Source organism: Oncorhynchus keta, chromosome 1 (genome assembly GCF_023373465.1).
Source record: "Oncorhynchus keta strain PuntledgeMale-10-30-2019 chromosome 1, Oket_V2, whole genome shotgun sequence".
Classification (NCBI taxonomy): Eukaryota; Metazoa; Chordata; class Actinopteri; order Salmoniformes; family Salmonidae; genus Oncorhynchus; species Oncorhynchus keta.
Window position 1 is genome coordinate 33320471 of NC_068421.1, and position 25373 is coordinate 33345843.

The 25373-nt window shown below is 42.7% G+C and overlaps 2 protein-coding genes across 52 annotated transcripts in view; one reads left to right on the forward strand and one right to left on the reverse strand.

The window, feature by feature from the left end:
• LOC118396139 (neurobeachin-like) overlaps positions 1–13876 on the forward strand; it is a 415134-nt gene extending 401258 nt beyond the window's left edge. For both annotated transcript variants that reach the window (XM_052522064.1, XM_052522066.1), the window contains exons 56-59: positions 6893–6994; positions 8133–8329; positions 10182–10333; positions 10877–13876. In XM_052522064.1, the coding sequence (XP_052378024.1) occupies positions 6893–6994; positions 8133–8329; positions 10182–10333; positions 10877–10967 (542 nt within the window). In that variant the 3' untranslated portion in view covers positions 10968–13876. The remainder of the gene's footprint in view (positions 1–6892; positions 6995–8132; positions 8330–10181; positions 10334–10876) is intronic.
• LOC118377397 (serine/threonine-protein kinase DCLK1-like) overlaps positions 13447–25373 on the reverse strand; it is a 30543-nt gene continuing 18616 nt past the window's right edge. Inside the window, exons 7-20 of one of the 50 annotated variants that reach the window (XM_052522074.1) lie at positions 23034–23121; positions 22336–22514; positions 21539–21658; positions 21144–21290; positions 20752–20885; positions 20588–20665; positions 19301–19397; positions 19137–19217; positions 18862–18975; positions 16312–18415; positions 15701–15770; positions 15538–15601; positions 14994–15505; positions 13447–14865 (exon numbers count right to left, since the gene is read on the reverse strand). In XM_052522074.1, coding sequence (XP_052378034.1) covers positions 18164–18415; positions 18862–18975; positions 19137–19217; positions 19301–19397; positions 20588–20665; positions 20752–20885; positions 21144–21290; positions 21539–21658; positions 22336–22514; positions 23034–23121 — 1290 coding nt within the window. In that variant the 3' untranslated portion in view covers positions 13447–14865; positions 14994–15505; positions 15538–15601; positions 15701–15770; positions 16312–18163. Of the gene's footprint in view, positions 14898–14931; positions 15506–15537; positions 15771–15834; positions 18416–18861; positions 18976–19136; positions 19218–19300; positions 19398–20587; positions 20666–20751; positions 20886–21143; positions 21291–21538; positions 21659–22335; positions 22515–23033; positions 23122–25373 lie in introns of those variants that run through there. The other 49 variants (XM_052522071.1, XM_052522225.1, XM_052522184.1 and 46 more) reach the window with 49 other exon arrangements.

A 25373-nucleotide genomic window follows, 5' to 3' on the forward strand; every position in this document is an offset into this window, starting at 1 on the left:
GCCCGTGCATTCTGGAGAGAGACGCCCGTGCATTCTGGAGAGAGACGCCCGTGCATTCTGGAGAGAGACGCCCGTGCATTCTGGAGAGAGACGCCCGTGCATTCTGGAGAGAGACGCCCGTGCATTCTGGAGAGAGACGCCCGTGCATTCTGGAGAGAGACGCCCGTGCATTCTGGAGAGAGACGCCCGTGCATTCTGGAGAGAGACGCCCGTGCATTCTGGAGAGAGAGACGCCCATGCATTCTGGAGAGAGAGACGCCCATGCATTCTGGAGAGAGAGACGCCCATGCATTCTGGAGAGAGAGACGCCCATGCATTCTGAGAGAGAGACGCCCCCATGCATTCTGGAGAGAGACGCCCATGCATTCTGGAGAGGAGACGCCCATGCATTCTGGAGAGAGAGACGCCCATGCATTCTGGAGAGAGACGCCCATGCATTCTGGAGAGAGAGACGCCCATGCATTCTGGAGAGAGAGACGCCCATGCATTCTGAGAGAGAGACACCCATGCATTCTGGAGAGAGAGACGCCCATGCATTCTGGAGAGAGAGACGCCCATGCATTCTGGAGAGAGAGACGCCCATGCATTCTGGAGAGAGAGACGCCCATGCATTCTGGAGAGAGACGCCCATGCATTCTGGAGAGAGACGTCCATGCATTCTGGAGAGAGACGCCCATGCATTCTGGAGAGAGACGCCCATGCATTCTGGAGAGAGACGTCCATGCATTCTGGAGAGACGCCCATGCATTCTGGAGAGACGCCCATGCATTCTGGAGAGAGACGCCCATGCATTCTGGAGAGAGACGCCCCCGGCAATCTGGAGAGAGACGCCCATGCATTCTGGAGAGAGACGCCCCCTGCAATCTGGAGAGAGACGCCCATGCATTCTGGAGAGAGAGACGCCCATGCATTCTGGAGAGAGAGACGCCCATGCATTCTGGAGAGAGACGCCCATGCATTCTGGAGAGAGACGCCCATGCATTCTGGAGAGAGAGACGCCCATGCATTCTGGAGAGAGAGACGCCCATGCATTCTGGAGAGAGACGCCCATGCATTCTGGAGAGAGAGACGCCCATGCATTCTGGAGAGAGACGCCCATGCATTCTGGAGAGAGACGTCCATGCATTCTGGAGAGAGACGCCCATGCATTCTGGAGAGAGACGCCCATGCATTCTGGAGAGAGACGTCCATGCATTCTGGAGAGAGACGTCGATGTCTTCACCACACACCTCTCCGCTTCTTGTCTTAACACTTAAAATTACACTCAAGACACCTTATCATCACACATTTTAGATCATTTTCACTGAGCGCCGCAACCTAATAATCATCTTGGCCTATTGCCATGCACTGCCCTGTTTACTGGCTTCCCAAATAGCCATATTTAAAAAGAAATAAGCTAATGATCCTCTGTGTCTAAGTAATGCTCTATGGTAAAGTATTTTTGAATTATTTTATTTAGACAGGAGTAATCATATAATTTTGTCAAAACATCAATTTACTTTAAGCCAATCCAGCATCCTAACAGTTTACTGTGCTTCCGCCAACTTTCCTTTCTAATTTGCAAGTGGCTGAAACCAGAGATCTGTAAATAATAATGAGATGCTCATGTCTCCGCCCTAACCATGTTATTGTCCCAAAGGCAGGAATGCGGACTACAAGTTTAGGTCTGCATATTATGCCCATGGAAGCGCATTGGGCTTATTCAGGGCAGATGTCTGGAGAGTGAGACGCCCATGCATCTGCTGAAACTAGCGAGAGACAGCGCCATGCTCTGTCTTACTAAAGACGCCCATGCATTCTGATGATGATGGCCGGGTAACGTATAGCATGCCATGCTCCTCGTCCAGACAGCATCAGCCCATGCACAACTGGAGACAGAGGGACGCCCATCAGAAGCTTTATCTGAGATTGATGGAGGTAAGGAGGTAAGGCACGGCGGGCCAGGCCCCCGGCCCTGACAGGGAGGTGCATCTACTATATATGTACCTATATTGTGTTGCTTTATAGTAAAATACTCCAGATGTCTTGCTATTCAGCTCCAGAGTGTAATTTGACGCTCTTCCACTTAGCATCCTCTACTCACTGATTATCTGTGTTCAAAACAACCACTTCACCATTTGTATGACTGGACACCCATGCATTCTGGTAGAGAGACGCCCATGCATTCTGGGGTCACATGGGGCTGTGGTTCTGGAGAGGGTTTTCCATGCATTCACTGAAGATTAAGATTTCAAATGTTTGTTCTTAGAGACCGTCCACTGCTTCTGGAGGAAACACTCCAAACTTACACACACACACCACACATCACACACACACATCACACACACACACACACACACACACACACATACACACATACACATACACACACACACATTTTACACACACACACACATACACACACACACACATAATAACACACACTTGGCCACACACACACATACACTGCCCAGATTTGCTGGCATTCCCAAATAGCCATATTTAAAAAGAAACAAGCTAATGATCCTCTGTGTCTAAGTAATGCTCTTTGGTAAAGTATTTTTGAATTATTTTATTTAGACAGGAGTAATCATATATATTTTGTCAATCAAACATTGTTTGACTTTAAGCCAATCCACTTCCTGAACATTTAATGTGCTACACCCCAAAACTTTCCTTTTTCTAATTTGCAAGTGGCATTGAAACCAGAGATCTCAAAATAATTTTGAGATCAGCTAATCATGTTATTGTCAGGATATGTAACCTTGCCAAAATACAGCTGAAATCCTCATGTGATGCAAAACTCAGCATCATTGATGTAAAACACATCAAATGGGAATGATTTCTGTATTCTGTATCTTGAAAACTTGATTGCTGAGTGAGAACATTTTGCCTCTTCCTCTCTGGACCTGAAACTAATACCAAAATACAGCGCCGCTCTTTCTATAGATGAAACACATAGTAGTCTTCAGTATCTGATGATATTGGCTGTTTAGGTATGATTTATAGCAATGCCATGCTCAGTTATGATAAAATGTTACAGATCAGTTACATACGTTTTGTCAACATGGAGACAGAGGGGCGCTGTTTTGCTCAGAGGCTTTAGAAATGATGGAGATAAGGAGGTATTATATTGGACAAGGTTGATGTTGTAAACCTGACAGGGAGAGAACATCTACTATATATGTACCTATATGTGTGTGTAAACCTGGGGCCTTTATATCAAAAGTGCATGCGCACACAAAAGACTAAACCTTGCGTGCACCAGTTTTCCTATTCAGCTCCAGAGTGTAATTTGATTTCTGCTGCTCTTCTCACTTAGTTCCTCATACTCACTGATTATCTGTGTTCAAAACAACCACTTCACCATTTGTATGACTAAGGCTAATGACTAGGCTAATAAAAACATAGGCCTAATTATAACAAATGCATTTCCCATTGGTAAGGAGATCACATAGCAGCATGTAGACTAATGTGTTTATTGTACTTTAATTATACGGTGCATTCGGAAGGTATTCAGACCCCTTGACATTTTCTACATTTTGTTACGTTAAAATTCTCAATACACATAATACCCCACAATGACAAAGTGAAAACAGGTATTTATGCAAATGTTTTTTAAATTAAAAACAGATACCTTATTTACATAAGTATTCAGACCCTTAAAGAAACTCGAAATTGAGCTCAGGTGCGTCCTGTTTCCATTGATCATCCTTGAGATGTTTATACAACTTGATTGGAGTCCACCTGTGGTAAATTCAATTGATTGGACATGATTTGGAAAAGCATCCACCTGTCTACATAAGGTCCCACCGTTGACAGTGCATGGCAGAGCAAAAACCAAGCCATGAGGGTAAAGGAATTGTCCGTAGAGCTCCGAGACAGGAGGCACAGATCTGGGAAAGGATACCAAAAAATGTCTGCAGCATTGAAGGTCCCCAAGAACACAGTGGCCTCCATCATTCTTAATTGAAAGAAGTTTGGAACAACCAAGACTCTTCCTAGAGCTGACCGCCCGGCCAAACTGAGCAATCGGAGGAGAAGGACCTTGGTCACGGAGGTCACCAAGAGCCCAATGGTCACTCTGACAGAGCTCCAGAGTTCCTCTGTGGAGATGGGAGAACCTTCCAGAAGGACAACCATCTCTGCAGCACTCCACCAATCAGGCCTCTGTGGTAGAGTGTCCAGATGGAAGCCACTCCTCAGTAAAAGGCAGATAACAGCCCACTTGGGGTTTGCCAAAAGGCACCAAAAGACTCTCAGACCATGAGAAACAAGATTCTCTGCTCTGATGAAACCAAGATTGAACTCTTTGGCCTGAATGACAAGCGTCACGTCTGGAGGAAACCTAGCAACATCCCAACGGTGAAGCATGGTGGTGGCAGCATCATGCTATGGGGGTGTTTTTCAGCGATAGGGACTGGGAGACGAGTCAGGATCGAGGGAAAGATTAACAGAGCAAAGTACAGAGAGATCCTTGATGAAAACCTGCACCAGAGCGCTCAGGACCTCTGACTGGGGAGAAGATGCACCTTCCCAACAGGACAGCGACCCTAAGCACACGGCCAAGACAACACAGGAGTGGCTTCGGGCCAAGTCTGTGAATGTCCTTGAGTGGCCCAGCCAAAGCCCGGACATGAACAGAATCAAACATCTCTGGAGAGACCTGAAAATAGCTGTAGATAGATCCTCTCAAGCTCCCCATCCAACCTGACAGAGCTTCAGAGGATCTGCAGAGAAGAATGGGAGAAACTCCCCAAATACAGGTGTGCCAAGTTTGTAGTGTCATACCCAAGAAGACTCAAGGCTGTAATCGCTGCCAAAGGTGCTTCAACAAAGTACTGAGTAAAGGTTCTGAATACTTCTGTAAATGTGATATTTATTTTATACTTACGCAAACAAAATCTAGGCTTTGTCATAATGGGGTTTTGTGTGTAGGTTGATGCAGGGGAAAAAACGATTTAATCCATTTTAGATTATGGCTGTAACCTAACAAAATATATAAAAAGTCAAGGGGTCTGAATACTTTCCCAATGAACTGTATAGGCCTAAATCATAATCATACTACAGGACATGTATCTCCATTTCTGACATGACTGGTTTATTTCTGCTACACAACAAATATTAGGCTACCATTTATCCATTGCTTATTCAATAGCCAAATATGATTGAAAGTAAATAGACCGGTATTTAAATGTAACAGTAGGGGTAGGGTACAGTACTGCTTTGCGATAGGAGCGCAATATTTAAATTCAGAGCCTATACCAAGGCAGGAGACAGAAACACAAACGTCTATTGATAAACAAAGTATTGTACAATGTTTTTCCCCTATAAAGTGTGCTACAGCATTTACTTTTATACTGTTTGAATAAATCAAACGTGTAGAATGCACTGCCAGTGTTTGGCAGGCGTGACAGGCGGGATGCATTTTTAGTTTTTGTTTAAAGTAACTGAATAAGAGAAAACATTCTGCCCACATCTCTCTCTACATAAATGTCGTATTTGCCATTGCGCTTTCTTCAGAAACTGTCATGAGTCATGACATATCCAAATCAACGTATCCAAATCATACAGCAAATGAGGGCGTTTATTTTGCTTAAAAAAGGTGAATGGAGGTCATCTACCAGGTGGGGTTGTAACACACTGTAATGTAGACGCAGGGAGTCAGGAAGCAGGTGCAGTTGGGGAGTTTAATGTAATCGAACCCATAACGATACAAAAACAAGGAATGCGTCTGAACATGGAAGCAGAGACAATAACGCCTGATGGGAAATAACAACTGAGTGCTACAGTATAAATAGGGGAAGTAATCAGGGAAGTGGTAAGGTCCAGGTGTGCGTAATGAAGGGTTGCCCGGACCGGTGGTTAGTAAACAGGCACTGTCAAACGCCTGGAGGGGTGGAGCAGGAGTAGTGGTGACATGTTCAAGAGCTCACAAATATAGTATAGCTCTGATTTAGCAATGAAAACATGCATATATTTTGCATATGGCAGTTTGATAAATCACAATAATTAGTTGCACAAACAAATCCCAGAATCTCCACATCTGCTAGAATTTAGGGAGGAATGTACATATTTAAATGAGGCCCCTGATCATTAAAATAACTTCCAACTCAATCCCCTCTGCCTCTCAGGCCCAGCTCGGCCCATACCACTGAAATGTGAGGCAGTGTGGGGGAGGTAGGGGTGGGGTGGTTGTGTCGGCTGGCTGGCTAAGGGGGGTTGGGGGAAGGGGGGCGGGGGGCGGACTCAGTGCTGGCTGATTGAATCTTTTGTAGGGCAGGTGAGCTGGATGAGTCCGTGGTCTCTCTGGAGGCTTTCTTTGACACATGTCCCATCAGCCACCTCACCGCTGTCCTAGGACTGTCATGTCTGCTCTGGTCCTACTCTCTAAGGGACTGGAGTGGAGAGGGGGATGAGAGGAGAGAGGGGGGAGAGGAGAGGAAAGAGGGGGTAACAGGAGAGAGGGATGAGAGGAGAGAGGGGGAGAGGAATGAGCGGGTGAGAGGAGAGAGGGGTGAAAGGGAGTAGAGGGGAGGAGAGGAGAGGGGGATGAGAAGGGGAAAGACTCCAGGTGTCCAGGACCTCCCCTCTTTAACCTCTCCCCCAGCCGTCATCAATCATGGGACAGTGTGAGGGGAGGGGAGTTGGGGAAGAGGGTGATCTGTCGTCACAATATTTAAATGACAATTAACCAGGACCTCGCTGGCAGCAGCTGGGTGGGAGTCACTCTCACCATGATTGTGGTCAGTTATTTATCAACATAACAACACATATGCTCAGTCAGTTCTTAGTTCATTACATTACGTTCAGTTGCTCCTTATAAGCCCATCCTCCAGTCAAGTGCACTCTGTTGCAACAATCTCAAGCAGTTGTGTGTTGTTATTAATAAAATCCAACTGTTGTGTTCCAGGTGACTACCCGGCACCGCGAGCTGTGCTGACCGGCCATGACCATGAGGTGGTGTGTGTCTCTGTGTGTGCTGAGCTGGGACTGGTCATCAGTGGAGCCAAAGGTCAGCAGAGACAGCTGGAGTTCTCTGTTCCCTGTGTAGGGCACTTCTTTTGACCAGGGCCCAAGGGCTCTGGTCCAAAGTAGTGGTGTAAAGTACTTAAGTAAAAAATACTTTAAAGTACTACTTAAGCATTTTTGGGGGGTATCTGTACTTTATTTACTATTCATATTTTTTACTACTTTTACTTTTACTTCACTACATTCCTGAAGAAAATCATGTATTTTTTACTCCATACATTTTCCCTGACACTCAAAAGTACATTTTGAATGATTAGCAGGACAGGAAAATTGTCCAATTCACGTATTTATCAAGGGAACATCCCTGGTCATCCCTACTGCCTCTGATCTGGAGGACTCACTAAACACAAATGCTTCGTTCGGAAATTATGTCTGCGCGTTGTAGTGTGCCTCTGGCGAGTTAAAAAACAAGAAAATTGTGCCGTCTGGTTTGCTTAATATAAGCAATTTGAAATGATTTATGCTTGTAATTTTACTTTTTATACTTAAGTATATTTTTCAAATTGCATTTACTTTTGATCCTTAAGTATATTTAAAGCCAAATACTTTTAGACTTTTACTCAAGTACTATTTTACTGGGTGCCTTTCACTTTTACATTTTCTATTAAGGTATCTTTACTTTTACTCAAGTATGACAATTGGGTACTTATTTCCACCAATGGTCCAAAGTAGAGTACTACAGTTTAATCTCCATCTAATAATAATAATTCATCTTGTATATAAAGTGCTTTTCACCCACCCTAGGCACTATAGAATAGAAGTACTATAAAAACGAAGTCACAGTATTTAAAAAACAACTATACAGAACTGTCAAAGATGTGAACCAGAACTGGGAAATAAGCTTCCTGGGCGTTTCTGTCACCAGCTGCCTCTGAGAACAGACTCTCTTTTCAGCTAGGATCGCAATGGATATAGTCATAGCTATTAGCTGTGGTACATGGCTCTGGTAAGGTGATGGTCATGGTTAGTTAAGGTACGTGAGTTGGCTGATAGGACTGTAATGCCACAGTACATAGATATCTTAGTTAGGTGTGGAACGTTGAGTAACATCCTTGAATAGTGTGTGTGTGCATGTGTCTATGCATCCGTTCGTGTGTAACTCTATCATGCTCCCCCTCCAGAGGGTCCGTGTCTGGTCCACACTATAACAGGGGACCTGCTGCGGGCCCTGGAGGGCCCAGATAACTGCATGTGTCCCCGCCTCATATCTGTGTCCAGCGAGGGCCACTGTATCATCTGCTACGAGAGAGGACGTTTCTGTAACTTCAGCATCAACGGGAAATTACTGGCTCAGATGGAGGTCAACGACTCAACACGGGTAAGACCACAGATACAGTATGTGCCTAGTGAAAGTCTACACACGCCTTGCACAGTCTTCACATGTCTTAAATGACATTTCAAAAATGGGATTCAGTGGGGGGGGGGGTCTACTGATCTCCAGAACCTACTCCACATCTTCAAAGTGAAAGAGAATTATAGAACATATATATTATTAAAGTATCTTGATTGCATATGTCTCCACACCCCATGGTGGAAGCACCTTTGCCAGCCATTATAGCTGTGAATAATTTTGAATAAGATTCTACCAACTTTGCATATAGGACAATATTTTTCTATATATATTGTTTTTATTTTTGTATTGCTCAAGCTCAGTCAATTTGTTTGGGAATCAGTGTTGAACATACTACATAGGGCCTAGGGTCTAAACGTCTAAAGTAGTGTACTACATAGTGACTAGGGTCTAAACGTCTAAAGTAGTGTACTACATAGGGCCTAGGGTCTAAACGTCTAAAGTAGTTTACTACATAGTGACTAGGGTCTAAACGTCTAAAGTAGTGTACTACATAGGGCCTAGGGTCTAAACGTCTAAAGTAGTAGTTTAGGGCCTAAACGTCTAAAGTAGTTTACTACTACTAGGGTCTAAACGTCTAAAGTAGTGTACTACATAGGGCCTAGGGTCTAAACGTCTAAAGTAGTGTACTACATAGGGCCTAGGGTCTAAACGTCTAAAGTAGTTTACTACATAGTTACTAGGGTCTAAACGTCTAAAGTAGTGTACTACATAGGGCCTAGGGTCTAAACGTCTAAAGTAGTGTACTACATAGGGCCTAGGGTCTAAACGTCTAAAGTAGTTTACTACATAGTGACTAGGGTCTAAACGTCTAAAGTAGTTTACTACATAGGGCCTAGGGTCTAAACGTCTAAAGTAGTGTACTACATAGGGCCTAGGGTCTAAACGTCTAAAGTAGTTTACAACATGGTGACTAGGGTCTAAACGTCTAAAGTAGTTTACTACATAGGGCCTAGGGTCTAAACGTCTAAAGTAGTGTACTACATAGTGACTAGGGTCTAAACGTCTAAAGTAGTGTACTACATAGGGACTCTGGTCTAAAGTAGTGTACTACATAGGGCCTAGGGTCTAAACGTCTAAAGTAGTTTACTACATAGTGACTAGGGTCTAAACGTCTAAAGTAGTGTACTACATAGGGCCTTGGGTCTAAACGTCTAAAGTAGTGTACTACATAGTGACTAGGGTCTAAACGTCTAAAGTTGTGTACTACATAGTGACTAGGGTCTAAACGTCTAAAGTAGTGTACTACATAGGGCCTAGGGTCTAAACGTCTAAAGTAGTTTACTACATGGTGACTAGGGTCTAAACGTCTAAAGTAGTGTACTACATGGTGACTCGGGTCTAAAGTAGTGTACTAAATAATGACTAGGGTCTAAACGTCTAAAGTAGTGTACTACATAGGGCCTAGGGTCTAAACGTCTAAAGTAGTTTACTACATAGTGACTAGGGTCTAAACGTCTAAAGTAGTGTACTACATGGTGACTCGGGTCTAAAGTAGTTTACTACATAGTGACTAGGGTCTAAACGTCTAAAGTAGTGTACTACATGGTGACTCGGGTCTAAAGTAGTGTACTACATAGTGACTAGGGTCTAAACGTCTAAAGTAGTTTACTACATAGTGACTAGGGTCTAAACGTCTAAAGTAGTGTACTACATGGTGACTCGGGTCTAAAGTAGTGTACTACATAGTGACTAGGGTCTAAACGTCTAAAGTAGTGTACTACATAGGGCCTAGGCTGTCATTTGAGGTAGATGTTATGATTATTTATTTATTTGAATGTAATGTATTATTATATCATTATTATGATGTGCTCCCTAGGCCATTATGCTGAGTAGTGACGGTCAGAACCTGGTGACAGGAGGAGACAACGGGGTGGTGGAGGTGTGGCAGGCCTGTGACTTCAAACAGCTCTACATCTACCCAGGCTGTGATGCTGGTGTCCGCGCCATGGACCTCTCTCACGACCAGAGGTTAGTCCTGTTAGTCTTCCTAGTCTGGTTTCCTCTAATACAGGATCAATGGTGTGTTTGTGTGTGTTTGTGTGTGTGTGTGTGTGTGTGTGTGTGTGTGTGTGTGCGTGCGTGCGTGTGTGTGTGTGTGTGTGTAGAGCAGTATGTGGGCTGTAGAACACTGAAAGGGCCTGTGTGTTTCATGCTTGTCAGGGTACATTTGGGGGAATGGAACGTTCGCAGTTCAGTGAGCTTTGTTTTCTTTAAATAGAACCAGTTGCCATAGAGACATAGAAATTGAAGTGAAAGGTCCTGAAAGCGCACTTGCCTTGGAGCAATACACACAAGCGTCACTTTCCTCACACACACACACATACATCCACACACACACACACACACTCACTCACACATGCAAACACACACACCTATTGTTTGATGTTAGTAAAGTAGATTCATGTTTGGGAAATAACTAATAAATGACAATAAGCTAATATAATTATTAACAGGTCATATATAGAGGTAGATTGTGTATGTATACACTGTATTGTGTGTGTCCCCTCCCAGGACTCTCATCACTGGCATGGCATCCGGCAGCATTGTGGCGTTCAACATCGACTTCAACCGGTGGCACTACGAGCACCAGAACAGATACTGAGGGTTACAGAGACAGAGAGGCAGTACAACATGGCTGCTGGTTTGGAGGACACCTGGAAACTACTGTTAACTACTGTTGACCAACTATACAGGTTAACCGCTGTTAACTACCTATACAAGTTAACTAGGGTTAACTAACTACTTGTTTAAGTGTTAACTAACCATACAGGTTAACTAACTAACAAACTAACCATAAGCTGTTAACCAGGTTAGTAATACAGTGGGGTCTGAATAATGACTGTATAAAATAAATCATTCAAATACTGAGCTATATGATATGCGCCCCAAAAATTGAAAATTATATTATTTTATACTAATACAATTGCTTAGAGAAATATATTTTGTTTAACAAGTAAACATTTTTTTCTCAAAAAGGTAGGGTTCAAAATGATTGACATCCCTAAATATTCTTATAAATTCAGTAGTCAAAAGTTTAGTATTTGGTTTCCATGTTCCGAGCCCTTAATGATCACGTCAAGCTTGTGACTACAAACTTGTTGGATGCATTTGCAGTTTGTTTAGGCTGTGTTTCAGATTATTTTGTGCCCAATAGAAATTAATGGTAAATAATGTATTCTGTCATTTTGGATTCACTAATTGTAAATAAGAATAGAATATGTTTCTAAACTCTTTGTAATTAATGTGGATACCACCATGATTACAGATCATCCTGAATGAATTGTGAATAATGATGAAAGTTACAGAGGGTCAAAGATCATACCATTACCAATAACAGGGGAGGTACGCATGTCTTGGGGTTATGATCTTTGACCTTCTGTGACAATCTGAAGTAGATGTCTTCTGATAGATTACATAAAATCCTTAAAAGATACCAAAATTCTGTTAGTTATTGGTAAACTTCAAAAGTTTCCAGAAAAAAAACAAGTATATATTACTTGTTAAACAAAATCATTTTCTCTGAGCATTTGTATTAGTATAAAATAAAATACATATTTTTTTATCATACAATATAGCTCAGTATTTGACATTTTTATTTTATACCAGTAAATATTGCTAATCTTTATCAAGGGTGTCAATCATTTCGTACCCCACCGTATATCATAATGCCTAGAAACAGACAGGTTCAAATATAAGTAATATCAGAAGAAACTCTTAAACTGAAGAGCTTAGAAGAAGAGCTCAGTCATAGCGCTACAGTGACAGTTTCAAAACTGATTCAAAAATAACGAATGTACGATTTTATTCAACTGGTCATATTTAAAACTGTGAAAAATACAAATAAACAAACCTACAGTTAATAACATTTATACAACATTTGTATGTCAAATACATATCAAACTTGGGACACTTTTCTAGGAAAAAAAGTAAAAACTGCTGTATATAAGAATGATGTAAGGAGTTTATTTCCAGAAAAGATTTGAAAAGAACAAGACGTCTCCATTTAGTCTCCATTTAGTCTCCATTTAGTCTCCATTTAGTCTCCATTTTGACAGTTGAACCATAATTCTCTGTTCCAAATCGTGACATGACTCTCTCACATCAAATCTTAGTTTGCTTCCCAAATGGTACCTTATTCCATTTCTAGTGCACAACATTTGATCAGGACCCATATGGCTCTGGTCAAAAGGCGTGCACTATAAAGGGATTACCGTGCCATTTGGGACAGAGATTTAGTTGGTTAGTAATAATAGCTGATAGTTTGTCTCCCATCATGGAAAACAGTAGTCTATCAATGTACTTGTCAAAAATGACAAATTGTTCTATGTGATAATGTGTTTAGATGTCTGTACGGGCAGTTTCAGAACTATACTTATCGTGCAAAATGTGTCCATTGTAATTTGTTTCTTAATCACGTCTCACATTATCAGCAGGAAGTAACGAACCTTGTAATGATTTCTTTACCTTTTCTTGTTCTGTAACTATTTTATTTATATTTCAACAAAAGCAAGGGTTTAAAAATGACTTTTATATACTTTTAAAATCATTACCACAGGCTAGTCAGATTTAGCACGGAATTCTTTAGTCGTTTTTGTTTGTATTTCCAGATAATAGATTGATAAGGAAGACATTTGTAGAAACACTGGATGATCACTAGCAATACCATGAGTTTGTTAAAGCCTGCAATCCAGACCTGTTTGGTACTAACATTCCACTCATTGTGCTCCGTGTTAAATGCCAAACGTGACATGATGTTTGGCATTGCAAGTAATGGAAAGGAGTGGAATGTTAGCACAAACAGCCAGGCTAAGTGAGAGGCATTTAGCTAACCTGACCAAGAACAGGCTATCGTCATCCCAAAATGATTCTTAACTATTTTGAATAAACAGAAAACATTATAAGTTTGTTTCAGTGCAACAATGTAAAATATGCCACAAGTGTGAGTTGACAGTAAGATGAAAAGGAAAAAAACGAATCACAATATGCAAAGAGTTTGGGTTTCCGTTGTAATGGTAGAGACAGCAGCCAAGCTAAACCAGGGACACCGCATGCAGAGAGCTACAGTGGCTGTAATATCTATCTGACTTTACTGCTTTGGTTCATAATACCCATCAATATGAATTTGACATACTGGGTTTATTTTGAATATTTGACTTAAATCTTTGTGTAAGGAGGATTTTGGAGGATTTTGCTAAATAAATGCATTTTATTTGTGTTGACATTGTTGCTTTAAAAAACAAATTTAGATTTTTTTGTAAAATATTTAGTTGATCTGTATTTTTGTTGATTTAAGTATAGATTTAAGTATATCATGATTTCACAAGTTATTTGTATTTACATGTTGTTTTTTTGTGTAGATTGCAATGTCTGAGGCATTTACCCTGTGTTTGTTTGGAGCTGTTATACATTAACTTATGACAATATATAAAGATTGATGAACAGTAACATTTTTTATTGTTTTCCTTTTTGTTGTGTTTATAATAACAATAAATAAAGCAAGCTCTTATGCGACTGAATTCTCAAATGTTAATTGCAGTTTGAACAAAACTAGTAGTTTGTTTTTCGAATATTCTGACATATAGAATTATAACCAGGCAAGTCAGTTAGGAACAGTGGGTTAACTGCCTTGTTCAGGGGCAGAACAACCTTGTCAGCTCAAGGATTCGAGCTTGCAACCTTCCGGTTACTAGTCCAACGCGCTAACCACTGGGCTACCTGCCGCCCCAATAGAATATCTATATGTATATTACTCATATCTTAAACAACAAAAAATGGAATATAACCCCATGCACTTAAAAGGTATCTCAATAGTGGAAACTCAAAATGCATGTGTTTGTTGTCTTATTACTTACTACCTTCTAGATCTGGTACAGATTATCCTATACTGCCATCTACTGGCTGGATGATGTTATTGCTGCGTCTGTGGCTGCTGTTTGTAAATCCCAGATTGTCCGACTGTAGTCCCCCTGGACGGACGCAGTACAATGACCAGGCTCTCAGATTGAGGAAGTGGTTTATTCACAGGTTTGGCTTGGTGATGACCACTGTTAAAGGGTTGCTATACAGGAACAATGACCATTCACTACCATCATCAGGAAAAAAGATGTGCTACTGGTGATGAATCCCGATCAAATTGGCTTCACATGTAGTCACTAATTCTTACATATCATTGGGTATCAATACATATTTTGCATAGCAACATAATTTCAATCTGTACTTTTTCATTCTCTCACAACAGAAATTTGGACAATTACATTCAGCAGATAGATACACTTCACTTCCTCTGTTTCTATGATTAAAATTCAGTACTAACATAGTTGTTTGTCTGTCCTAGAGGACAAACAAGTGTTCCACACATCAATCATCTCATGCTTCTCTTGTGCTTTTTGCTTCTCTCTCTAGACCTGTCTGAATTACTGTTCTTCTCTCCCTAGACCTGTCTGAATTACTGTGTTTCTCTCTCTAGACCTGTCTGAATTACTGTTCTTCTCTCCCTAGACCTGTCTGAATTACTGTGTTTCTCTCTCTAGACCTGTCTGAATTACTGTGTTTCTCTCTCTAGACTTGTCTGAATTACTGTTCTTCTCTCCCTAGACCTGTCTGAATTACTGTGTTTCTCTCTCTAGACCTGTCTGAATTACTGTGTTTCTCTCTCTAGACCTGTCTGAATTACTGTTCTTCTCTCCCTAGACCTGTCTGAATTACTGTGTTTCTCTCTCTAGACCTGTCTGAATTACTGTGTTTCTCTCTCTAGACCTGTCTGAATTACTGTTCTTCTCTCCCTAGACCTGTCTGAATTACTGTGTTTCTCTCTCTAGACCTGTCTGAATTACTGTTCTTCTCTCCCTAGACCTGTCTGAATTACTGTGTTTCTCTCTCTAGACCTGTCTGAATTACTGTTCTTCTCTCCCTAGACCTGTCTGAATTACTGTGTTTCTCTCTCTAGACCTGTCTGAATTACTGTGTTTCTCTCTCTAGACCTGTCTGAATTACTGTTCTTCTCTCCCTAGACCTGTCTGAATTACTGTGTTTCTCTCTCTAGACCTGTCTGAATTACTGTTCTTCTCTCCCTAGACCTGTCTGAATTACTGTGTTTCTCTCTCTAGACCTGTCTGAATTACTGTTCTTCTCTCCCTAGACCTGTCTGAATTACTGTGTTTCTCTTTCTAGACCTGTCTGAATTACTGTGTTTCTCTCTCTAGACCTGTCTGAATTACTGTTCTTCTCTCCCTAAACCTGTCAACTCACTGTTCTTCTCTCTCTCTCTCTAGACCTGCCAACTTTCTGTTCTTCTCTCTCTAGACCTGCCAACTTACTGTTCTTCTCTCCCTAGACCTGTCAACTCACTGTTCTTCTCTCTCTCTCTAGACCTGCCAACTCACTGTGCTTCTCTCTCTCTCTAGACCTGCCAACTCACTGTGCTTCTCTCTCTCTCTAGACCTGCCAACTCACTGTGCTTCTCTCTAGACCTGTCTGAATTACTGTTCTTCTCTCCCTAGACCTGTCAACTCACTGTTCTTCTCTCTCTCTCTAGACCTGCCAACTCACTGTTCTCCTCTCTCTCTCTAGACCTGCCAACTCACTGTTCTTCTCTTTCTAGACCTGCCAACTCACTGTGCTTCTCTCTCTCTCTAGACCTGCCAACTCACTGTGCTTCTCTTTCTAGACCTGCCAACTCACTGTGCTTCTCTCTCTCTCTAGACCTGCCAACTCACTGTGCTTCTCTCTCTCTCTCTAGACCTGCCAACTCACTGTGCTTCTCTCTCTCTCTCTAGACCTGCCAACTCACTGTGCTTCTCTCTCTCTCTAGACCTGCCAACTCACTGTGCTTCTCTCTCTCTCTCTAGACCTGCCAACTCACTGTGCTTCTCTCTCTAGACCTGCCAACTCACTGTGCTTCTCTCTCTCTCTAGACCTGCCAACTCACTGTGCTTCTCTCTCTAGACCTGCCAACTCACTGTGCTTCTCTCTCTAGACCTGCCAACTCACTGTGCTTACACCAGGGGTTGGAAGCAAAAGTATTTTCCAATCGCATCGTTTTTAACAAAACCATTTTTTTTGTTCAGTTCCATTGTTCTGACCAGCAAAATAAAGTTCTGAACCGGATTGATTCCCCAAATTAGTAGCAGTTTATATTGTTCCTTTCTGTTCCTTTTTAAACCTCTGCAATCATAGTTTCTAAAAAACATTGAACTCAACATTAAATTACTTTACCAATCAGTGCGGATATAGTAGCTTGCTATGGAGTGGGCAAGCTGTAGTTGTTTACATGCATTGGACAGACAATTGTAGGGAGTGAGATGTGACTAAAATGTTGTGGGTGGGAAGAGAGGGTGGAGGAGGAGGCTTGAAGTGCTGGGCATCTTGTTTTGAACTACATGATTTTCCAGTTTTCAGTTCTGTTCACTGAACCGGTTCCAACCCCTGGCTCACACACAGCAAGCGGAAAACTCAGGCAGCACTGAAAGACGCTGCCATAGCACCTCTGTTCTGACATACATTCACAATGTATGGATTGTTTATAGTTAACAATAGCTTGAAAAAGTCTGTGCTGTCTAATATTGGTAAGAGATCCAGAACCTAATTGCACTTGGTCCATTGTGTTCAGGCCAATAATCGTACTTTAAATAGGTCATTATTTCACTATCAACATATTAACATATTAACTGAAACAAGGCCAATTTTGTACAAAAGTAAAAAGCCATGAAAATGTCTGTTAATACTCTACCAAATACACAACCTTTTTCGTAGTCCATTAAATGACGACTGTACATGAACTGGCACAGTGGCATAACAGTCATGGACAAAAACACAATCAATCAACCAATAGATATGGTATCGCAGAATGCCTGGAGATCTTCCAGCGCCCCTCTCTGGTCCTCTGTAAAGTGTGTAGTATATTATGTCTACAACAGCACCAAGAACTGGAGAATAGCTGAACACTAGACAGTTGGATAAATGAAAGTGGACTGGAGTGGACATGACCGTAGCCACGTGTCCTTCCAGACACACGTAGATTATATCTTCACGTTACATCATACAGCATGTCTTATTGACATGAAAGTGTTTTTCTACAGAATGAACTGTACAAGTTGTAATGAATTGGGTGCAATATAACTTCACACAAATAGATACCTGACTTGATACATACATTGTCAAAATGAATAATAATACGCGGCATTTTGTTTATACAGCACTTTTCAAGGACCCAACGTCATTATTATTATCATCATTATTATTTTCAAAATGTATGTATAATCACATAAATACTTAAGATGCCCTATTTAGGGCGTATGAGGTCCCGTCAAGTTAAATGGAAGATTTTGATCTGTAGGTTAGTTGTGTTGCAGTTTAAGCTGTCCTGTTAGCAGGTTGGTTGGCCTGCAGTACTCACCTCCCAACACCAGGGGACCTCAGTGGATCATTATTCAGTATTTGCTGAAATAAGGCTTAACTCTTGTATGTCTGTGTGGTGTCTTAAAAAGATAAGCAGATACAGATTCTCAGCCTTAGTAACCTCTCAGGGCCAGAGCAGAACCCATCCAGAATACACCTTTATCCTTGACCCTAACCTCTAACCTTTAACCCTAACCCCACCCTAACTGACCCCTATGCATGGCTCTGACCCCAGTGTATCTTTTGGTAAACTGACACTGTAGCCGGAATGGAAAATCAATGTTTAAGTAATTGGCAGGCATCTTGACAGTGTCGTCGTGAATACAGGGACATGGGCTAGTGTTAGTACAGGGACACGCACCCCCTATCCTTCCTCCTCTCCCCTCTCTCTTCCTTCGGGGTCTAGAAGGGGGAGGTGGGGGAGCGGACGGTATCAGCGGAGCTAGGAGAGGTGGGGGAGGGGCTGGGGGAGTAATCTTCTGACTCTGAGGTAAAGTCAGCGGGAGAGAGGGCAGGGTTATTGGAGCTGTGGGCTGAGCTTTGGCTGGCACTGGTGGGGAAGCCGGTTGGTTGGGGGCAGGGGCGGGGCTTCAATCTCACATCCTGCTGGTGTCTTAGTCTGAAATCCTGCCGCTCCTTATCAAGAGGGGTGGTCTGAGAGGGAGAGGGGAGAGAGAGGAGGGAGAAAGAGGACAAAGACAGAGAGGCAGAGAGACAGGGATAGAAGGGCAAATAAAGAGAATCAGAGAGAGGAAGAGAGAGAGGAGGGAGAGAGGCAGAGAGACGGGGAGAGAGAAGGGGGGATAAAGAGGACAAAGAGAGAGAGGCAGAGAGACAGGGGGAGTGAAGGGCAAATAGAGAGAATCAGAGACAGGAGCGAGAGAGGAGGGATAGAGGCAGAGAAGGGGAGAAAGAGGCAGAGAGAGAGAGAGAGAGAAGGACATGCATTAGATGTCAGGGTTACATGTGAAGAACCTAATGTTTTGGGCTGTACACATTCTGAACAGTCCTAAACACCTACACAGCCTTGAGTAAGAATGACTAAGGGGGATCCTTACTGTGATAATAACAGTGTGGTGTGATGGTGTGTGTGTCCTTACTGTGATAACAGACACTCCAGCAGTGGTGCTGCAGGCTTTAGGACCCGTGTTGAAGTGTTTCTTAATCTTCCCAGCCACAGAGAGCTGCTGGTCGTTCACTAATCGCCCATCATCCTGGAACACAGACAGAACCTCTGATAGAGCTGGTCAAGGAACACACACACAAGCACGCACGCACGCAGACACGCACGCAGACACACACACACACGCAGACACACATACACACAGTAGACCTACCATATGTATGTTCTATGAGGTATGTTTTAGGTACTCACATTGACCCAGGGGTGATCCAGAACCTGCAGAGCTGTGTATCTCTGTTCCACCTTCACCTGCAGCATCCCAGTAATCAGCTCCTACAATAAATAAACTTGCTTATATGTATTTTTTTTTTTACAAACATGTGTCAATAAGTGCAGGGATAGAACCATAGACCAACCTTAGCAGTGACAGACACGTTGTCCCAGGACGGGGAAGGGAAGTCTAGTTGTCCCGTTAGAATCTGGTCCAGCAAAATCTCCTGGTCCTCACTGTTCCTGGACAAACACATGAAAGTAAGTAATTATCATCAGTATTATAATGTGATTTTCTATCTGGGTATACTAAAATACTATGAGCAGCACACTAAAACTTCCGCCGACATCAGAAGCTTTTACTATGAATGCGATCTCTGCAAACATATGGGAAAATGCCTTTAAACAGCTTATTGTCGGTTGTCTAGTGCGCTGAGTTAGAGCATGTCTGGGATTTAATCCCGGCCTATGACAAATCAGACATAGAGCAGTACTGACCGACTGAAGGGTTATAATGGTATTGTCTAGCTAGGTATCATAGAGCAGTACTGACCCACTGAAGGGTTATAATGGTATTGTCTAGCTAGATATCATAGAGCAGTACTGACCCACTGAAGGGTTATAATGGTATTGTCTAGCTAGGTATCATAGAGCAGTACTGACCCACTGAAGGGTTATAATGGTATTGTCTAGCTAGGTATCATAGAGCAGTACTGACCCACTGAAGGGTTATAATGGTATTGTCTAGCTAGATATCATAGAGCAGTACTGACCCACTGAAGGGTTATAATGGTATTGTCTAGCTAGATATCATAGAGCAGTACTGACCCACTGAAGGGTTATAATGGTATTGTCTAGCTAGGTATCATAGAGCAGTACTGACCCACTGAAGGGTTATAATGGTATTGTCTAGCTAGGTATCATAGAGCAGTACTGACCCACTGAAGGGTTATAATGGTATTGTCTAGCTAGGTATCATAGAGCAGTACTGACAGACTGAAGGGTTATAATGGTATTGTCTAGCTAGATATCATAGAGCAGTACTGACCCACTGAAGGGTTATAATGGTATTGTCTAGCTAGATATCATAGAGCAGTACTGACCCACTGAAGGGTTATAATGGTATTGTCTAGCTAGGTATCATAGAGCAGTACTGACCCACTGAACGGTTATAATGGTATTGTCTAGCTAGGTATCATAGAGCAGTACTGACAGACTGAAGGGTTATAATGGTATTGTCTAGCTAGATATCATAGAGCAGTACTGACCCACTGAAGGATTATAATGGTATTGTCTAGCTAGATATCATAGAGCAGTACTGACCCACTGAAGGGTTATAATGGTATTGTCTAGCTAGATATCATAGAGCAGTACTGACCCACTGAAGGGTTATAATGGTATTGTCTAGCTAGGTATCATAGAGGAGTACTGACCCACTGAAGGGAGGGAAGCCACACAGCAGGATGTATGTGATTACTCCAGCTGCCCAGATATCGACCTTCAGCCCGTACCTGTCAGAGGACAACACACACACCTGTTAGATGACAATGCACACACCTGTCAGAGGACAACACACACCTGTCACATATACACGTACCCTGTCTCAGCGATGATCTCAGGTGCTACATAGGTGGGGGTGCCACAGACCAGGTAGAGGAGTCCATCCACCAGGCTAGCCAAGCCAAAGTCTCCCAGCTTCAGAGACTTACTACCATCCTGATGTTCATACACCTGGGACATACAGTGAAGCATAGGCCGGGATTCAATGGAGGGCGCGTTACAGACTTTTAAAGGTCATCTATGGTTGAGTCGACTGAGTTCCCCTGAATGCGATCTCCCTGAACGTCATGCGTTTAAAAGGTGCATTGTGTGGTGTGCCGCACTTTAACACACCTTGCATTGAATCCCGGCTAGATATAAACATAAATAAACAAACACACAAAAACATAATGTACACACACACACACACACACACACACACTCTCTCACCAGCAGGTTCTCAGGTTTGATGTCTCTGTGCACGATGTTGAGGCTGTGCAGGTACTTGATGGCACTGGCCAGGTTATACAGCATCCCACTAGCATCTCTCTCTGTGTATTTACTAGAGGAAGTGATGGCATCAAACAGGTCACCCCCCTGTGGACCAATACACACATTACACCTCACAACACGCAGAGTTGTAATGAACAGAACTGACCTGCATGACTCTATTCATAACAGGGTGTAATCTATGAAACGCATGGCCAGGTACAGCTCGTCTTGAGCAGCTTGCCAGGGTCTAAGCTCGGGACCACTCAGCCCACTGTCTGTGCCCTTTCCTCTCTGTATCCCTCACTAAACCTGTCTCCAAAATCTACTGTTCTTCTCGCTCTCCTCAAACTCACCTTGACCAGCTCCATGACCAGGTAAAGCTCGCTGTAGGTGTCCATTTCCTCGATCAGCAGAACGATGTTGGGGTGTTTGACACGACGGAGGATGGACACCTCGTTCTGGATCATGTGTTCCTGGGGAATAACAACAAGGAATGGTCAGGTTACAGTTATTAATAGTATTCTTAATAGTACTGTAGTACAGGTAATAATAATATAACAATACTACTACTATCAAACTACTGGAGACCATGCAGTCATTTTCATTGGGTGGAGGATACACAAGGAAATATTCAGCGACTTAACGGTCTGCTACTATGAGCTGAGCAAGTCCCATGTTTATGACCCCTCGATAACCATTCGGAAGAGGTAGGGTCTCACTAGCTCGCTTTGACATCCTGCTTGATAGGCATTAGCGAATGTCATGTGTTCCGAAGATACACCCACAAAAAGAGAGCTCTGCGATTCCTTACTACTCTGTAGCTTTCGTTTTCGCCCAGTCAAAACTGTTCGCTGCTCTGGCCCCCCAATGGTGGAACAAACTCCCTCACGACGCCAGGACAGCGGAGTCAATCACCACCTTCCGGAGACAGCTGAAACCCCACCTCTTTAAGGAATACCTAGGATAGGATAAAGTAATCCTTCTCACCCCCCTTAAAAGATTTAGATGCACTATTGTAAAGTGGCTGTTCCACTGGATGTCATAAGGTGAATGCACCAATTTGTAAGTCGCTCTGGATAAGAGCGTCTGCTAAATGACTTAAATGTAAATGTAAATGTTATAACCGGGCTGATATAGGAGTAGTTCTCACCTTTCCCCTACATTTGCCTTTGTTGATGATCTTCAGGGCGTATTCTCTGCCGGTACATCTCTCCACACATTCTTTAACCACAGCAAAGGTACCGTCACCTAAAGTCCTCCCCACCTTGTACCTCTCAGCGATGGACGGAGGGATGGAGGGACATTCATCACTCAGCAGGTTCAGCTCCGCTATCAAACCAGGCAAACAGGAGAGTTCAGTCATGTCTGCTACTGCACTCTCCACTCCACAGTCCCCAGACTAATAATGGTTAAATAAATCTGTATCGAGGAAGATCAGTGCTATAGCGCAATTTACATTTAAAGGTAATTTCCAATTGAGCCGACAAATGCAGCGTCTACCGTAAATGCAGCTTCCGTGAACGTGGGAACATTGCCTTTAATTGTCAGTTGCGCTATAGTGCTGATCTTCGGCATTATGGATTGAATCTAGGACTACATCTCTGTCCCATAGGCACCATACCGCCTATACAGTGCACTACTTTTACTTACTTTGTTTACTGACTTTTTTCTGCACTGGTCAAAAGCAGTGCACTATAAAGGGAATAGGATGCAATTTGGGACACTGCCAATGCCTTCTAGCGCATGCTCAATGGGAAGACTGCCAATGCCTTCTGGAGCATGCTCAATGGGAAGGCTGCCCTTAAACATGTATACAGTATGTCCTCTCTCCTCTCTCCTCTCTCCTACCTTCACTACCTGCTCCGTCTCCCTCATCCATGGAGCTACACACCTTGGTGGAGGCTAGAGACAGGGACGAGCCACTGTGTTGGGACCCCTGAGAGAGGGAGAGATCATAAATGCTTTTTGAACACATGGATGTTGACAGTTTGGGCATCTATAGACTATCTCTGGGGGACTATCTATAGGGGACTATCTATAGGGGACTATCAATACGGGACTATCAATGGAGTATTATATATAGGGGACTCACCATAAGGGACTATCTATAGGGGACTGTCTACAGGGGACAAGGACCATGCCCTAGGACCATGCCCTAGGACCATGCCTCAGGACTACCTGACATGATGACTCCTTGCTGTCCCCAGTCCACCTGGCCGTGCTGCTGCTCCAGTTTCAACTGTTCTGCCTTATTATTAATGGACCATGCTGGTCATTTATGAACATTTGAACATCTTGGCCATGTTCTGTTATAATCTCCACCCGGCACAGCCAGAAGCCTGGTTCCTCTCTAGGTTTCTTCCTAGGTTTTGGCCTTTCTAGGGAGTTTTTCCTAGCCACCGTGCTTCTATACCTGCATTGCTTGCTGTTGGGGTTTTAGGCTGGGTTTCTGTACAGCACTTTGAGATATCAGCTGATGTACGAAGGGCTATATAAATACATTTGATTTGATTTGATTTGGCAATCTATAGGGGACTATCTATAGAGGACTATCTATATGGGACTACATATAGGGGGCTCTCTATAAGGGATGTTTACATACACTTAGGTTGGAGTCAATAAAACTTGTTTTTCAACCACTCGGTTAGGACATCTACTTTGTGCATGACACAAGTAATTTCTTCAAAAATTGTTTACAGACAGATTATTTCACTTATAATTCATTGTATCACAATTCCAGTGGGTCAGAAGTTTACATACACTAAGTTGACTGTGCCTTTAAACAGCTTGGAAAATTACAGAAAATGATGTCATGGCTTTAGAAGCTTCGGATAGGCTAATTTACATAATCTGAGTTGGAGTTGTACCTGTGGATGTATTTCAAGGCCTACCTTCAATCTCAGTGCCTCTTTGCTTGACATCATGGGAAAATCAAAAGAAATCAGCTAAGACCTCAGAAAAACAATTGTAGAACTCCACAAGTTTGGTTCATTTTTGGGAGCAATTTCCAAACGCCTGAAAGAACCACGTTCATCTGTACAAACAATAGTACGCAAGTATAAACACTATGGGACCATGCAGCCGTCATACCGCTCAGGTATGAGATGCGTTCTGTGTCCTAGAGATGAATAGTGCTAATTAATCCCAGAACAACAGCAAAGGACATTGTGAAGATGCTGGACGAAACAGGTACAAAAGTATCTATAACCACAGTAAAACGAGTCCAATATCGACATAACCTGAAAGGCCGCTCAGCAAGGAAGAAGCCACTCCTCCAAACCGCCATAAAAAAAGCCAAACTACAGTTTGGAACTGCACATAGGGACAAAGATCCTACTTTTTGAAGAAATGTCCTCTGGTCTGATGAAATAAAAATAGAACCGTTTGGCCATAATGACCATCGTTATGTTTGGAGGAAAAAGGGGGAGGCTTGCAAGCCGAAGAACACTATCCCAACCGTGAAGCACAGGGGGTGGCAGCATCATGTTGTGGGGGTGTTTTGCTGCAGGGGGGACTGGTGCACTTCACAAAATAGATGGCATCATGAGAAGAAAGATTTTGTGGATATATTGAAGCAACATTTCAAGACATCAGTCAGGAAGTTAAAGCTTGGTCGCAAATGGGTCTTCCAAATGGACAATGTCCCCAAGCATACTTTCAAAGTTGTGGCAAAATGGCTTAAGGGCAACAAAGTCAAGGTATTGGAGTGGCCATCACAAAGCCCTGACCTCAATCCTATAGAACATTAGTGGGCAGAACTGAAAAAGTGTGTGTGAGCAAGGAGGCCTACAAACCTGACTCAGTTACACCAGCTCTGTCAGGAGGAATGGGCCAAAATTCACCCAAATTATTGTGTGAAGCTTTGTGGAAGGCTACTCGAAACATTTGACCCAAGTTCAACAATTTAAAGGCAATGCTACCAAATACTAATTGAGTGTATGTAAACTTCTGACCCACTGGGAATGTGATGAAAGAAATAAAAGCTGAAATAAATCATACTCTCTACTATTATTCTGACATTTCACATTATTAAAATAAATTGGTGATGCAAACTGACCTAAGACGGGGAATTTTTACTAGGATTAAATGTCAGGAATTGTGAAAACTGAGTTTAAATGTATTTGGCTAAGGTGCATGTAAACTTCCGACTTCAACTGTATATGGGACAATATATATGGGACTCTCTAT